Source organism: Hypomesus nipponensis, chromosome 8 (genome assembly GCF_054491055.1).
Source record: "Hypomesus nipponensis isolate SF chromosome 8, ASM5449105v1, whole genome shotgun sequence".
Lineage (NCBI taxonomy): Eukaryota > Metazoa > Chordata > Actinopteri > Osmeriformes > Osmeridae > Hypomesus > Hypomesus nipponensis.
In genome coordinates, this window is record NC_140368.1 from 12,100,371 (window position 1) to 12,116,360 (window position 15,990).

The 15,990-nt window shown below is 47.3% G+C and overlaps 2 protein-coding genes across 2 annotated transcripts in view; both read right to left on the reverse strand.

Moving 5' to 3' along the window:
* Positions 1-398: 398 nt before the first annotated feature.
* On the reverse strand, positions 399-3,373 carry LOC146275205 (E3 ubiquitin-protein ligase TRIM35-like). Its single transcript, XM_084703543.1, has 6 exons — positions 2,731-3,373; positions 2,412-2,507; positions 2,092-2,322; positions 1,983-2,005; positions 1,779-1,897; positions 399-1,428 (listed from the first exon to the last, which is right to left on the reverse strand). Exons 1-6 carry the CDS (start codon positions 3,133-3,135, stop codon positions 1,205-1,207), a joined length of 1,098 nt encoding a protein of 365 aa, XP_084559669.1. The 5' UTR covers positions 3,136-3,373; the 3' UTR covers positions 399-1,204.
* A 2,495-nt stretch (positions 3,374-5,868) lies between these two features.
* The window catches only part of LOC146275206 (contactin-associated protein-like 2), a 165,466-nt gene continuing 155,344 nt past the window's right edge, over positions 5,869-15,990 (reverse strand). The window contains exons 22-27 of the mRNA XM_084702688.1: positions 13,509-13,739; positions 13,124-13,257; positions 12,644-12,737; positions 6,887-7,168; positions 6,265-6,336; positions 5,869-6,117 (exon numbers count right to left, since the gene is read on the reverse strand). Of these exons, the coding sequence (XP_084558814.1) occupies positions 5,915-6,117; positions 6,265-6,336; positions 6,887-7,168; positions 12,644-12,737; positions 13,124-13,257; positions 13,509-13,739 (1,016 nt within the window). The 3' untranslated portion in view covers positions 5,869-5,914. The remainder of the gene's footprint in view (positions 6,118-6,264; positions 6,337-6,886; positions 7,169-12,643; positions 12,738-13,123; positions 13,258-13,508; positions 13,740-15,990) is intronic.

Below are 15,990 nucleotides of genomic sequence, written 5' to 3' on the forward strand. Positions count from 1 at the left end.
AAAACCACGTGATCAGAGTCGAAGTTTCGAAGTGACGTCCGAAGCTACAAGAATACGTTCATTGACAGAGCCAGAGATACAGATAGATTGCCAGAACTAGATAGACAGAGATAGATACAGATATGAGATAGTAGGTGTACACAAGCACATAGCCTACATCTTTCTCTAGTTTTACCAGCCTTCAAATGTGGCCATCCCTTTCCCGGTTGCAAAAGCATGTTTCCAAAACCTTAACTGCTAGTTTACATTTTCATATAATAATGTATTCATTTAGCATAGCCTATACTTCCACTAAAACGGGGTTAGCGGGGGACAGAACAGCATATTGGTCCAATTATTATACTAGTATTGTCACGGTGTGTGGAGGGGTATAGGACCCAAACGCAGGAGAGTCGGCAGGAGTTGCAAACAAAATGGTTTAATTTACGTTGGACCTCACAGGTCATCAGACCAACACTTGACAACACACCAGACAGACATTTTAGAAAACCTACAAAATCGATAACAAGTCATGACATTGTGTCCACTAGGCAGACTTTTGACATACTAAAATAATTTAAAAAATATGGTGATAAACAGTTCACAATACAAGACGACAGTTTGAAGAATGTCCGGAGTCTTCGGTTACACTAGTAAACAGACTCATGATCTGTACTCTGAGAGCTTTCACCACCTCAGTGGTGAGGTCATATCCTCCACCCAGCCCGATCTCACTGGGAGGTTTCTATCAGACCCCTCATTCCATCTATTCACTGATTGGTCATTGGATACAACATCCTCTCTCCCTCCCTCCTCTCTCCCCACTCTCCTTCCTCTACTCGTCCCCTCTCACTCCACTCGCTCCCTCATCCAGTCCTTCCTCTCTCTTTCTTTTTTCTCTCTTTCTCCCCCTCCCTTCCCTCTCTCCATCCTCTCCCCTTCTCACTGGTAAGATCCTCAGAGGGTGGAGAATGGAGCGACTACCAATGTAAGGAAACACTCTCTCAGTGAAGGTGTGTCTGAATGTGTGTAGGTGTTTGTTTCTATCAGGTTCAGAGAATGACAGCTTTCCCCTGTTCCAGTCCAGCTGCACTCTGATCCTCTGGGCTTTCTGTCTCACTGTGAAACCAGTGATTGAACCTGATGAAGACGCTGCTCTGTATTCACCATTAATGAACATCATTACCCAGTATCCACCCTGTATGACTCCCTTCCTCTGGACAGACTATGTTAACACACCCAGTGTCCAGAATGTATTGTCTCCAACCTCAACATCCCAGCTGTGTGTCCCTGAGTTAAAACCCTCAGAGCCCAGGACCCATCCATAGTGATCAATCCTCTCTGGGTTGTCAGGAAGCTGCTGTCTCTCCTGACTTCCTCTCACACTGGTCAGATCCTCAGACAGGATGAGGTCTGGGTGGGCAGTGTTGGGGTCCAGAGTCACAGGAGCTGAGGAGAGAGATCAGGTTTGTGTTGATGCAGTGTTTTATGTTTACACCCTCACCCACCAGGAGTTGACACCATGACAAACCCAGTAATGATGACTGTACATATCATGTATGTGGATGTCATTGTAATTCTACATGCATTGATCATGCTGTATTCAACATATCAGGCTGGTATTGGTGTGAGATGCAATACATTAGGTAGCAATGTTCATGTTCAGTAGCCTGTACTGTATTGTCATGGATAGTTTATGGACTGGTATGATCATGATAAGTCAGATAATGATCACTAATGCAGGATATTGTTAGTAGTACTATTTGAATATTTAATATCACAACATCATCAAAACTCACTGTATGTGACAATGTCCTGCATCTTCTCCCAGACTCTGAAGGTCAGGTTGCCCAGGTGTTTGGCCACGTCTATCAGCGCTCCTGAGACCAGCTGTGGATCCGGCAGAGTGGACTGGGCTCTGGAAGAACATTCTGGAGTCAGAGCTGCTGTGGGGTTGGGTTCACAACCACAGAGAAGAGAGAGACAGGAGGCAGGTCACCTACCCTTTCACTGTGTCCTTGTAGTTCTGTGGAGATACAGAAGATGACGTTAGACACTCACAAACACACCCAGCCAGCCATTCCATATGAGCATAGAGAGATCAGTCCTGACCTGCAGGAATGAGATGTCTTCAGCTCTCAGCTCCTCCTCTATGGCTCTGATTGTGTGTGAAAGTGTTGATATCTCTCTGCTCAGCCCCTCAATCTTCTCCTTCATCATCTGACTCTTCTGCTCCTCCTCCTTCCTCAGTGCAGCTATCCTGGCCTCCTCTTCCTCTTGTAGAAACTGGTGAAGCTTCTTAAACTCCTCCTTAATCTGCTTCTCTGTGTGCTGGGTCTGGATCTGGAGACATGGAGGTTCATACAGAAGTTCAGGTGACCAGAGTTTTTATGTCAAAACTGTTGTATTATTTGATTAATAAACCATTTGACCTTCATGTGATTTGGTGTTTGATGACAGGTTTGTTTAACTTTGTTAAAGATCTTCAGCTTCTCCTGTAAGGACTTCAGAGCAGGCTGGAGTTCCTCCTGGGATGAAACAAAAAAATACTTCTAGAAACAATGGTTCATTTTCTAATTTTTGACAAAACCCATTAGAAGTTATAAACAAAGTTTTGACAGAATGATGGAATATGATTCTTAACATACAATAAATACAGCCATACTGTATGTATACTTTATATTGTTTATCCGTAAGGTATATGGATATGTAGGTATTGTTTATCATAAATCTTGTACTTCATTATCATACCTTGAGATCCTGTGCAGCTTCACCTGTGGGTCTGAATCTGTGGTTGGAGTGTAGTTTAGAGTCCCGACACACCACACACACTGGCTGTTTATCATCCAGACAGTAGAGCTTGAGTTTCTCACTGTGCAGACTGCAGAGCACCTCAGACCCTGCTGAAGCTCTCTGACGTCTCTCCTGTAAGAAGGACTCACACAGGTTCTTCAGGACCAGGCTGAGGGGAGGGGAATCCTTTGATGATTTTCTTCTGCAAACTGGACAATCTCTTTCTTTCTTTTCCTTCCAGTGTTCCTGCAGACAGGCTTTACAGAAGCTGTGGCTACATGACAGGAGGACAGGATCTTTAAAGATGTCACAGCACACAGGACAGGAGAGATCCTCCTCTGGGAGAGACGAGCTGGACGCCATTTTCTCACCTAGTCACACCCTCCTACTGCAGTCTGAAGTTTACTTTCACTTTGATGTCAAAGCGTTTTAAAACACACTCTTATTCAGTCTGCAGTAAGTTAAAGTCTCTGTAAATGACAGTATTTCCTCCTGTAGTTGTGTAAAGGCAGTATCTCTCTCTTCTCAGTGTGAGTTGTGATTTATTCCTGTTTTCTCTCAGATCAGAAAGTTGAATCTCAGTGCCTGTTGGTGAGCAGAAAAGCACTGAACTCTGCTTCCTGTATTCTGACAGGTGAGTGACGTAGTAGGCGGGGCTTCAAGATACCAGGAAGTAAACTGCATCAGTGTGTACTGACTGAACAGCAGAATGATTAACAGGTCTCTATTTAAAAATGTACAAAAATAACTTTCCCTGGTAGCAGTGGCAACATGCAACCACAGAGGGGCAGCATAATTCTCACAGAGTCATCTCTGAAGGATGGGTTTATATATCTACTTTGTATATGTGTGTGTGTATTTGAGAGTGCATGGGTGACACATGCTTTCTCATATGATATTCATGAAATCACCTGGTCCTGATGGGATGTGTGGATAGACAGACAGACAGCCACAAACACAAATACACACAGATACACTAATGCACACACATAAAAACTCTGGAATACTCAAGTACTGAATCCAATGAATCTTTATTGAACTGAACAAAAGAGAAAAGAGGACTTGAGTGACAGCCTGGTCTCTGAACAATCTCAACTCTGTTCACAAAATACAGAGGTGTGTGTTTGAGTGTGTGTTTGTGTGTGTCTCTGTGTGTGTGTGTGTGTCAGCCAGATGAATTGCAGAAGGAGTGTGGTTATTCCACCAGATGGAATGACAACTGTTACAGATGACCTGTCACCTGACATGAGTCAAAGCAGTTCCCAGCTCCTGATCCAGGATCAGATCTCCAGCCTCCTCCCTGTGATTAATACTGGACTACAATGAGAGGAGGCTGGCCCTACACCAGTGGATACCAGCCAGCCTCTCTCTCCTGCTCCAGTCATGGAGGAGTCTGGAGCGAGCGGACAGACATACATTCTCCTCTCACTGTTGTTCCCTTTAAGTCGAACCTCAGGCAGGGTCGGCCTTAGGGTTGGTTTTGGGGGCCCTAAACAAATGGGGGGGGCGGGGGGGGGGGGGGGCAAACCGATTTTGGGGCCTTAACCAAACATTTAGTTTGTTTATTGGGTCAGGCTGGCCCTACTCACAGGTCACCAGACCAACACTTCACAACATACCAGGCAGCCATTTTAGAAAAACATACAAAAACAAGAAAATGGTTGTCATGACATTGTGACCACTGGGCAGACTTTTGACATCATAAACCATTAAAAAAAACATTTAAAAATAATTGTTTACAGTACATATGGTATATATTTAAAGTAATACATGATATAAAGACGACAGTTTGAAGAGTGTCCTGGGTCTTCGGTGGCACTAGTAGACAGACACATCTGTACTCTGAGAGCTCCAGCTTTCACCACCTCAGTGATGCATAGAAGCACCTCCTTCCGATGACCCACACACCTCCTTTCCACACATAATGTGTGTGTTTGCATGTAGGTGAGCATATGAGTGTGTGTGTGTGTGTGTGAGTGTAGGTGAGTGTGTGAATATGTATGTGGATTAGGTGAGTGTGTGTGTGTGTTAGTTTCTGCTTCACGGGCTCTAAGTCCGTAGAAAAGCTAAGTGACTCAATCCAGAAGGCACAGTGGATTAAGTCAATTAACACTATGCCTTCATCACTAAACTCTCACCTTTGACCCCCACCTACATGACCTTTAGAATGACCACACCCCCATGACCTCACACACGCACAAAGCGCCAAAAGAAGCATTTCAACATAAAACATTTGTAAAACCTCTAGTTCTCATTTACCCTCAGATTGATGAACCGTCATCTTTATACAGTATAATCTATTCGATCCACCTTGGAAACCAAGCATGAAAACATAAGACCAAAGTGTTGTTGGCAAAATGATGACCAGTGTGGAGTTCTCTCGTTCTGTAAGGAGGGGCAAGCCGCCATGTTTTTCCCATCATGCTTTTCGACATTCCATCCGCCCTTTCAAAGTAATTCCCGTGTGGGTACAATCTATCGTCACAGTAACATAAACCTCTGTTCATACATGTGATGTCCCAGTTAACACAACAGAACATGGCAGTCTGGTTGCTGTCGGCCTGTCTGCCCCCCAATAGAACATCAATTCAGACAAATATAGAAGATATTTACAGTGGGGCTGCGGGCATCCAGACCTCATGGTTGCTGCTGGAACACAAACGGCATGAGTCAGCCTAGAACACAACCAGCAGAAACACCGTCTGACAGACCACCTGTCTGTACTCGTCCTCAGAAGAAAGAAAAAGAACCAACCGGAAGATCAATAACTCTGCTAGAACATGATCCAGTAGCTATTATTATTCTGTATATATAATATATCTATATATACTGTATTCAAAGGACTCCTGAAAACTCCCAAACACAATACAAAGCAGGCCGAGCCAGTTCGTATGTACAGATATACAGTCTTTCTTTGCTGTGCTCCCTTGGCCATTCCTCTTCTTCTCGTCCACATCATCAAAAAACGGATTGCTGTACATCCTCCCCCCACCCCACCTCCCATCCCAACCCAGCCCCATCTCACTGGGGGGGTTGCTATTGGACAACCCCTCATTCCGTCTCTCCTCTGATTGGTCAATTAGATACAACCTCCCGTCGTCACCCTCCTCCAGATGAGCTACTTCTGCACTCTCGTTGGCCGTTAAATGAACCACTCTTTCTTTGATTCGTCGATGGCCTCCGGGTTAGGGTCGGAGCCGATGATGGCCGCGTCGGCCGATTCGCCGCCGCCTGACTCCGCCCCTTTTGCCTCATTGGTGTGGTAGGTGCCCTTGTGGCGGAACATGTAGCGAATCAGGAACACGAGCGTGCACAGGATGGTGAAGATCACCACGGCGATGATCCCTGCATGGAGACAAGATAGACGGAATGATCTCTCCATCGCTCTGGATTAGTCATAGTCCCACTAACTTTTAGCTTTTTTGAGATTTGCTTTTGGGGGATTACAACGAACGTCACGTGGAGCGTTTATAGAACGTACGAACAACGCACCTCCGATAATAGCAGAGTTCCTGTTGACTCCACCTGGAATCACCCTCTCCTCATTGAAGGGGAACTCTGTACCTTGAAGGAAAGAGGGAGAGAGGGGGGAGAGAGAGGGGGAAGAAAAAGAGGAGGGAGGAAGATTCATATAAAGACCTCTAGCCATTTTCTAAGGAGAGATAAACAGATGACTGTGGTGACTAATGTCATATAAAAAAGTCTACTCCATACACCATTGTAGAGTCATTAATCAGCCTAGGAGGCTATCAGTTATATAGCTTTTATACCTCGAACGAGAAGGGGGGAGAGAGGGGGAAGTGGGAGAGAGGGATGAGGGAAAAGTGGGAAGTGGGGACAGGAGAGGAGGATCCCTGGAGAGGAGGACGATGGGAGAAATGAGGGGGGAGAAAAGATGAGGGGAGAGGACAAGATGAGATAACAGGGGGATGCGGGGAAAAGAGAGACGAGGAAAGTATGTGTGTGAAAGGATGTGTGGAGCCCCAATCCATACAATTGACCACAGCTCATCCCGTCAATCAACATCACGGAAGAAAGGCAACATCCGGAACAATGAAACAACACGACAGCTGACAGCATGGCGTGTGTGTGTGTGTGTGCAGCCCCGCCTCACCTGAGTCCAGGTTCCAGGGGTCTGTGGCAGCAGACATGGGTGGGATGGTGAGAGGAGACGCCCCACAGTTGGACTCCACTAGCTTGCCCTGGTACGACACTGGCTGCTCCGCCACAGGGGCTCTGTCTGGCTGTCTGGCCGTCGGCACCGGCACGGCTGGCACAGGGTTTCGGAGGGCAGCCTTCAGGGGCGCGACGCCGTTGAACTGGACCCGGGAGAGACACCCGACGAACCCTGGACTGTTGTAGCGCTCTATCAGCTCTGGATCTATGTGACCCGTCTCTGCAAGGGGGGGAGAGGGAGAGAGAGAGAGCAAGAAAGAGAGAGAGAGAGAGAGAGAGAGAGAGAGAGAGAGAGAGAGAGAGAGAGAGAGAGAGAGAAGAGAGAGACAGAAATCAGGTAAGAACAGCAGAAGAAAAGCCCATGTACCGGAGGATTGGTGTGTTACCGTATGAATAATTTAGTAAAGGGGGGAAGCTCACCCACCCTCTCTCTATCTCTGCTTCTACTTCCATCCCTCCTTCCCTCTCTCTTTTCTTTCTCCCTCTGTCTTCATCCTCTGTCTCCCTCGCTTCTTCCCTCTTTCTCTTCCTCCTTCCTTCCTTCCCTCTCTCGCTCCCTCCCTTTTCCTCTCTCCCTCTCTTTCTCTCTCTCCCTGCCTCTCTTCCCTCTCTCTCCCTCTCTGGCCCATCCCCTGTCTCTCTCTCTCTCCCACATTCTTCCCTGTTGTTCATCTTACACACAGTCTTCAAAGATAGAGGGATGTTCAAACACAGCGGAAAACACACACACACACACACACGCACACGCTTTGGTGCAGTGAAACTGCCGACACCACACAAAACCCAAAGCTAGCACCAGAGACTAACGAGCTCAGATGCACCGGAAGTTTACTCTGAAAAAACAAATGAAGAACCTCAAACAGGTTCCCGCCCCCAGCAGAGAATACACCTCCTCCACCCTCTCCGACTGTGTGTGTGTGTGTACTGCATGTGTGCATGTGTGTACGCGTGTCCGTACGTGTGTGGGTGTCTATGTGTCCAGACGGGTGTATGTGTGCAATGGTACGTGTTTGTGTACGTGCGAAGGTGTGTGCGCGTGTGTGCAGGTGAGTGCTTGTGTGTGCGCAGGTGTGTGTAGGTGCATCACCTTCCGTGGGCCCCTCCACTGTCCATGCAGTGATGTATGGTGACGTACGCTTCACACCACTGCCTGCCGTCCACACGGGAGAAATGTACTGACCCTCCTCTATACTGCGGACAATATGCGCGTGTGTGTGTGTGTGTGTGTGTGCATCTGTGTGTGCGTGTCAGCAGCTATTGATTCAGCTTACAGGAACAAAGCTCAGAGATATCCAGCCTTCTCCTGGTATTTATCATCCAGCCAGACCTCCTAGAGCCAGCAGGCCTGTGTGTGTGTGTCTGTCTGGTTGGGTTTGTCTGTGTGTCTGTGTGTGTGTGTTTACGTGTGTGTGGGTGTGTATTGTACTAGTTTTGTTTCCTCCCTGCAGCTATCATGTTTGACAGATTCAGGCTATGATATCAGGGTGTGTGTGTGGGGGTATATTTGAACAAAGAGAAAGACACAATGACTGCTCCAAATGCACAGTGTGTGTGCATCAAAAACAGCACTGAAAGATCTAGAAGTCTTTGGTTTTCATCTCCAATCCCACAATGCACTGCTGGAGGACAAAACTGTCCCTGGTCACAAGGTCACATTAGGAAGATGAAATGTTTCTCTGGCATGCTCAGATGCTCAGATGATGTGGGAGAGAGGGAAAGAGAGCGGACAAGAAATATGCTTACATGCATAAATATGAATATGATTCTGTCTCCAGCCTGTATCAGTGAACATGTGCTGATGACTGCAGAACACAGACATGAATACCAATGATCTAATATATGAACACGGTGCTAATGGAGAACACCAAGTTAAAATGCCCAGTCTCTCTACTGTACTGTATATATCATGTTATATAAATGGCTGGTTGCCGGTGGAGGTTAATGTGTACTGTGTAGGATCTGGGAAAAGAGGAGATGGACAGAAATATGAGGACGACAGGAAAGAGGATGGAGGGAGGAGGAGGAGGGTGACAGGATGAAGGCAGGTTCAGCAGTGGGTGGGGTCAGGCTGAAAATAGAGGAGGTGTAGGAGACGGGGGGGGGGGGAGGGGGGGAGATGGGGAAGAAAGAATGACCAGGAGGGAGACAGGAGGAGGGGATGGAGTGAGAAAAAAGGGGGCACTTTAAGAAAGGGGGGGGGCAACAAGGGAGGGTGTGGGCAGATCAAAAGAGGTTACCATGGTAACAAATAGAAGCGTATGCAGGATGGGTGTGGGACACACACACGATCAAACACACACACACACACACGGCCTGTCTGACAGTAACAGCAGTTAGGGTGACAGACACAATTACAGATATGAACAGAGAGCGAGAAATAGAGAGAGAGAGAGAGAGAGAGACAGAGAGAGAGAGAGAGAGAGAGAGAGAGAGAGAGAGAGAGAGAGAGAGAGAGAGAGAGAGAGAGAGACGTAAGGAGAGAGAGAGAGAGAGAGAGAGAGAGAGAGAGAGAGAGAGAGAGAGAGAGAGAGAGAGACAGAGAGAGAGAGAGAGGGAGAGAGAGGGAGAGAGAGAGAGAGAGAGAGACAGAGAGAGAGAGAGAGAGAGAGAGAGAGGGAGAGAGAGGGAGAGAGAGAGAGAGAGACGTAAGGAGAGAGTTGGAGGGAGGGAATACAAATAAAGAGCGGGTTAGGGACTGAGGGCAACACAAAATCAGGAAAGAGAAGTGTGGCGGTAGAGGGATGAGGAAGAGAGGGAAGAGAGAGGGAGGGAAGAGAGAGGATGGAGAACCACCAGGACAGACTAAACAACAGCACCTGTCCTTGCAGTGTCCTCTCACAGCTGCCTACCTGCCTTACTCACACACAGACACACACACACATACATACATACACATATACATACCACATATACCCCTATTTATATGGGGTAAGATAAATAAACCACGGCTCAATGCCCAATCAGAATCAGTCTCCATGAGACATATGCTAACCACGCATACACACACAGCGCACAAAAATCACGCACGCACACAGCACACAACAACCACGCACAAATAGCACACGATAACCCCAAACACAAAGCACATATCAACCCCCTCACACAGCATATCTCTGCAGCCTGTTACCTGTCCAGTTGCTGAGTCCTTGTCTTCTCTCTGTCTCTCTGTCTCTCTCTCTCTCTCTCTCTCTCTCTCTCTCTCTCTCTGTATTTGTGTATCTCTCTCTCTGTCTGTCTTTCTCTCTTTTACACGCCCTCTCTACCTGCAATCACCGCTGCATCTGTTAGACCCCTCGGAGCTGTGTTCTCTGCGTGTTTCTCTCTGTTCCTCTCCCTCTCTCTCTCTCGCTCTCTCTCTCTCTCTCTCTCTCTCTCTCTCTCTCTCTCCTGTGGTTGTCTATCTTCTCTGCAGTCTCAGTGCAGTCCCACCCCCTCTCCTCCGGGCCGGGGGGGAAACCTGGAGGTGGAGTGCCACCCTCCTGGATCCGGACTCTGTCCAGCCAGGCAGTGCCACAGCCACACTCAGCCAACACACCATGACATCATCTGAGAACACACACTGGCGCGTGCTTGCAGACACATACACACGTATATGCTCGCATTCGCACACACGTGCATGCATACACACACACACACAGCCATAAGCACCAAGATATCTGCCCCTCTTTTTGCATTAGGGGACATTTCCTCTACAAGGAACAGCAGATGAAGGAGTTTGGTGAGCCGGGTCTAACTTCAGCAGAAATTTAGATTCTGGGACCTCAACTCAGAGGTGGAGCATCTGACTATTGACTATGGATCATAGGTTCAAATCCCCCCTTCTAAGTTGCTTTGGAGAGAAGCATCTGCTTAATTAATTATTCACGTGTGCTGTAAGACTGAGTGTTTAAAAAAATCAACCATCCACTTAATGCTAGTAGTAGTATTCCTTTGTAGAGGAAAAGATAATATAACATATGGCTGAACGTCATTTGATTAAGGATGACTGAATTTATTTAAAAGAGTTGTACTTGTGTGTGTGTGGTCCGTGTGTGTGTGTGTGTGTGTGTGTGTGAGAGAAAGAAATGATGCAGACGCAGGGAGGAGGGGAAGGAGGGAGGGACCCAGGAGCCTCAGAGGAGAATCTAGCCCCTTAATGAACGCAGGATGAAATCCCTTAATGTCTTTCATGATGAGTAATGCACCTCACCTCCCCTCAGGACCAGCCCCTAGCACTCACATTTATACTGCATTAGAGCTCTGTCTTTACACACGCACACACACACACACACGCACGCACCGACACACACACAGACACACACACACACACACACACTCACAGAGAGACTGGGTAACTGGTCATGTATCACTGGCCAAGAGCAAAACAGACCATTGCATGTATTTAATTATGGGATCCATAAAAAGGCTGTGTATAACATCTTAGCAAACAACAAAAGGCGGTAAGCATGACCCGGTAATGATGAAGAAACCCCGGTCTTACTTTCAGCCAGCCGTGCTACGATGCTAACACTTAGCAGCTTAGGAAGGTTTCGGCAGCCATTATAACAGGACCAGCCTGCTTTGGAAATTAGCTTAGCATAGAGCCATAAATCTCCATGTTACTAATGAGTGATATTACACTGATTCTATTAGTGCTGCAGGGGCACCACTGCTAGCTCATTACTTCTGGAACAGGACAGAGGGGACAAGGAGAGGACTAGGCTGTCTGTCTGTTTCTCTGCCTGCCTGTCTGTCTGTCAGCCTGCCTGTCTGCCTGCTTGTGATGAGATGTGAGGTGGTCCTTCCCAGAAGCACCAGCAGATGGCAGTGTGGAACATTGTATGGCAGTGTGGTATGTATGTATGTATGTATGTATTTATTTGTATGTATGTATGTATGTATGTATGTATGTATGTATGTATGTATGTATGTATGTATGTATGTATGTATGTATGTATGTATGTATGTACTGTATATATGTATGTACTATATGTATGTACTACATGTATGTACTGTATGTATGTGCTGTATGTTTTTGGCAGACCTTGTTATCCAAAGCAACATACAGGGGGCATTTGAACCTCTTGCGACCTCTTAAACCGCAGCCAAATGCTCTGACCACTGAGCTATTCCTCTAGCTATTCCCCTACAATGTCAACGGACTGTCAATGGAACCATGCTGCCTTTCACCATGACTGGGCCTGACCTGATCTTGGACTTGACAAAGACATTCATCATCTTATGATGAGACACACCAAAGCACATTATAATGAATCAATTCCATTATCCTAGAGAGGTTTCTCATGAATATGGATCGATGTAATTAGCAAACATATTCGCTGACTATCAATTCACTAACTAACAATTGATCACAATTATCTAAAAAAGGCGAAATAAGTATATTCTATTTGGTGGTGATTATAATTGATGTGCCCAGAGTCAATGACATCGTGTGAGCGCGTGTGTGTGTGCGTGCTTGTGTGTGTGTGGCCTTGTGTGTGTGTGGCCTTGCACTGACGAGAAAAAGATATGGAGTGATGATTTTGTGACCTCATTAGAATTCTGTCCACAGTTTTGTCCAAAGCTCTGCTTTCACACGACACCTCCGTCGCCCTCCAGTGGACACAGTCCTCCCCTGCATTCCTGTGTGCAGCCATGGGAGACTTCCTGTACCAAGGGGGCTGCGCTATGAAGATCAAAGAACAGGGAACCTCACCAAACACTCTGCCCAGGAAGAGAGTCTTGACCAGGTTCATCTCTGTGTCTGAAGATTCAGGGAGGGAGTAGCTGACTGGAGGGTAGTGGTCCAACTGATAAAGAGAGATAGAGAGAGACATAGATACATAGAGAGAGACAGAGAGAGAGAGACATAGAGACAGAGAGAGAGAGAGAGAGAGAGACGGAGACAGAGAAACAGAGGGATGCAGATTTTAACACACGCATATAACAAACATCAAAAAGGATGTTTGTTTTACACCGCATGTTTGTTTTAAGACGCGTTTTCCTTATTCATCAAATTAAACCGTCGGACTTTTCGAAGGTTCAGGTTTGTCTCTCCCTAGTGGCTGAAACATGTCAAAGCACCAGACGACCCTGGGCAACCATTTACCCGTGTGGCGGAGGGAGAACATGACGGGAGGACTGAAGAATCTTCCACCGGCCTTTGAACGCAACTCGTGCGTGTGTGCGTGTGTACCTGAACGGTGATGGTCCTGTTGACCCTGGTCATGTTGATGCTGTGGGGCTGACCGTTAGCCAGGTTCCTCTGGTCCACGTCCACAGAGAAGGGCTCCTCCGGCCCTCCCAACTGGTACCTCACCTGCAGAACACCTGGGGACCCACAGCACAGGGCTAGGCTGTGTGTGTGTGTGTGTGTGTGTGTGTGTGAGGAGCTGTTTGTGTGTGAGTGTATTTGTCTGTGGGTGTGTGCGAGAGTTGGTGCTTATGTGTGTGTGTGTGAGTAGGTGTTTGGGGGTGTTTATGTGTGTGGGAGAGAGATTGTGTGTATTTGAGTGTGGAATATGGGGAGCTCTAATGTGTGAATGTGTGTGTGTGTTTCTGTATGCGCGTGTGTGTCTCACCGTTCTGTCGTAGTACGATGGCCAGGTAGTCCTCGGTCTTGGTGCTCACGTACAGCAGGATGGCCGGAGAGCTCGACGTGCTGAAGCTGAACGCCACTTCCTCTGTTGTCAGGTTCACTTCCTGTGGGGTCGGAGGCTGTACCGCCATCCTGCCGTCCTTATTGGCTGCTGCTGCTCCGGGCAGGAAGTTGTATCGAATCAGAGTTCCCGCCTCGAAGAAGCCTCCCACCTCTGAGCAGGGATAGACCACACACACATCCACACGCACACACACACACACACACACGCAGACACACACAAATGAATCAGTCCAGGGGTTATAATGTGGCAGGTGTTAAATTGTTCCAGCGTCTGATATAAACCATTGTTCACTAGTAAATTAGATCAGCTGATGGAAAATTCCAGCCATTCCAGAATAGATATTGATTTTCTTTATCGAGCATGAGAGTCCCTCCATAACGTGTGTGTGTCTCTGTGTGTGTGTGTGCGGGTCTGCTTGTGTGTGTTCAGATGTGTAGCAAGCCATGCCACACATTAGACATTAGATGGAAGAAAAAGAGGCAGGGGAAATCATTGGAGGTAATAACAAAATGTGTGCGTGTGACTGTTTGCGTGTGTGATGGTGGGAGTCTCAGTGTCTAGAGTGAGCGTTTGTTTGTTTTACCTTTATGTAACCAGGAAAGTCAGTAAGAACAAACCATTCTTTACAAATGCAGCCTGGCAAGTGACGAAAGTCACTCGAGCACAAAGGGGGCCAAAGGTCTGCGGGGTAAAACACACGAAACGAACATCCTGACAGCACAACGATGAACACAGACCTAAAGACCCACACTCAAGGAGTAACAACGAGAAAAGAACACGGTTCTCCTCTCCAAATTCCCAGACGGGCAAGAATGTCGTTAGTATGAAAGCATTCTTCATCTGCGAGGAACGGCTCATACGGTGATTCATGTTTCCAGCTTCAGGGACTGTAGTCGTGCGCAGTCGATCGCTGCAGCAGACTGAAATGATGAGACACCAAGGGATGTTTGAGATTTGGGGACTTCTGTGTAGGGAAGACTGGGTGTTTTATGCAAGAGGTGCCTGGCACAGCAGGGGGCCGAGGTAGGGGGGTGAGGTAGGGGGGCTGACCCCGGAGGGGGTTGGTAAATAGCAGTTAGCCAAGGGATATTTTGATGTGTGTGTGTGTGCAGGAAAGGCCAGTTATCAAGAGAATACAGTGTGCAGTTTTGAGAGGGGGAATTTGTGGTAATGGTTGGAAGAGCAATTTAACCTGTCAAGGGTTTTGCTGCAAATCCATTTCTGCATAAATTCTGTAAAGTGTGTGTGTGTGTGTGTGTGTGTGTGAGAGTATACGTCTGAGTTTGTGTGTGTGAGACTGAGCGTGTACGCACTTGAGTGAGTGCGTGTGATCGAGTGCGCCTGTGTGCGAGGGAGGGTGTGTGCTTGTGCGAGCTTGAACAAGTGTTTAATTGTACTTGCACTTTTTGAGTTTCATGTTGTTTAATTGTAACTTGTTTAATTGCATGCTTTTATATGGTTCTTCCCTTATTTGGTTTTTCACAATGTATGCTTCATGTTTCGGCTTCATGTTTTGGCTGCTTGCAATGTTTGGGGCTACCTCGTTGTTATGATCGGTGACCTATGCTCTTTTGTAAAGCTCTCTCTTCGAAGTCGCTTTGGATAAAAGCGTCGCTAAATGCATAAACGTAAGTGTGCGTTTGTGTGTGTGTGTGTGTGTGTATTTGGAGGTTGGAGGGGAAGGGTCACACGAGAGTGTCGAGCTCATAGACCATGGCTTCTGTGTTCCTCTGTGGGCTGAGGCGTGTGTGTGAAGCAACCGGATGACACGCAACACGCTACCCCTCATCCTGTCGCTGACAAAGCTCAACACAACACACAACAAAAGAAACCCGTTTTGAGAGTGTAACTTTCCTCAAACACATGCACGCACACGCACACGCCACCAGAGGGAAAACTTTGCCATCTGACACCCTCATCCCAAACACAGCTGTTGTCGGGCGCAAAGGATCATGGGGATCTGAACAGTCTCCCTTATGGCTTGTGCTTGTGTGAGCCTGTATGTGTGCGCGTGTCTGCGTGCGTGTGTGAGTACGCGCGCGCGTGTCTCTGTGTGCGCTTGTCTGTGTGTCTGCATGAAAGCGTGTGTACGTGTGTGTGTCTGAGTGTGGGTACTTGTCTGAGTGTGTGTGTGTGTGTGTGTGTGTGTGACCCCAGGGCCCAGAGAGCAAAGGAAGGAGAGATGGTAATAATGCCATTGTCCCCAGAGCCAGGTGTAAATATGGATACAATGGAAATACACAACGCAATTATGGCTGCCTTCATGCATGTTTCATAGAGGAGAAGAGAGGACAGAAGAGGAGAGGAGGGGAGAGCAGAGGAGGAGAACAATGAGGAGGACAGGAGAGGGGAGAAGGAGGAAGGAGAGGACAGGAGAAAGGAGGAGAGGAAGGAGAGGACA

Excerpts from the sequence above, each read along its gene's own strand:
- LOC146275205 (XM_084703543.1), bottom strand. The coding sequence starts at position 3,135 with ATGGCGTCCAGCTCGTCTCTCCCAGAGGAGGATCTCTCCTGTCCTGTG. Across the intron at positions 2,323-2,411 it reads AAACACCAAATCACATGAAG|ATCCAGACCCAGCACACAGA; the intron begins GTCAAATGGTTT and ends CCATGTCTCCAG. Across the intron at positions 1,429-1,778 it reads GCAGGACATTGTCACATACA|CTCCTGTGACTCTGGACCCC; the intron begins GTGAGTTTTGAT and ends CTCTCTCCTCAG.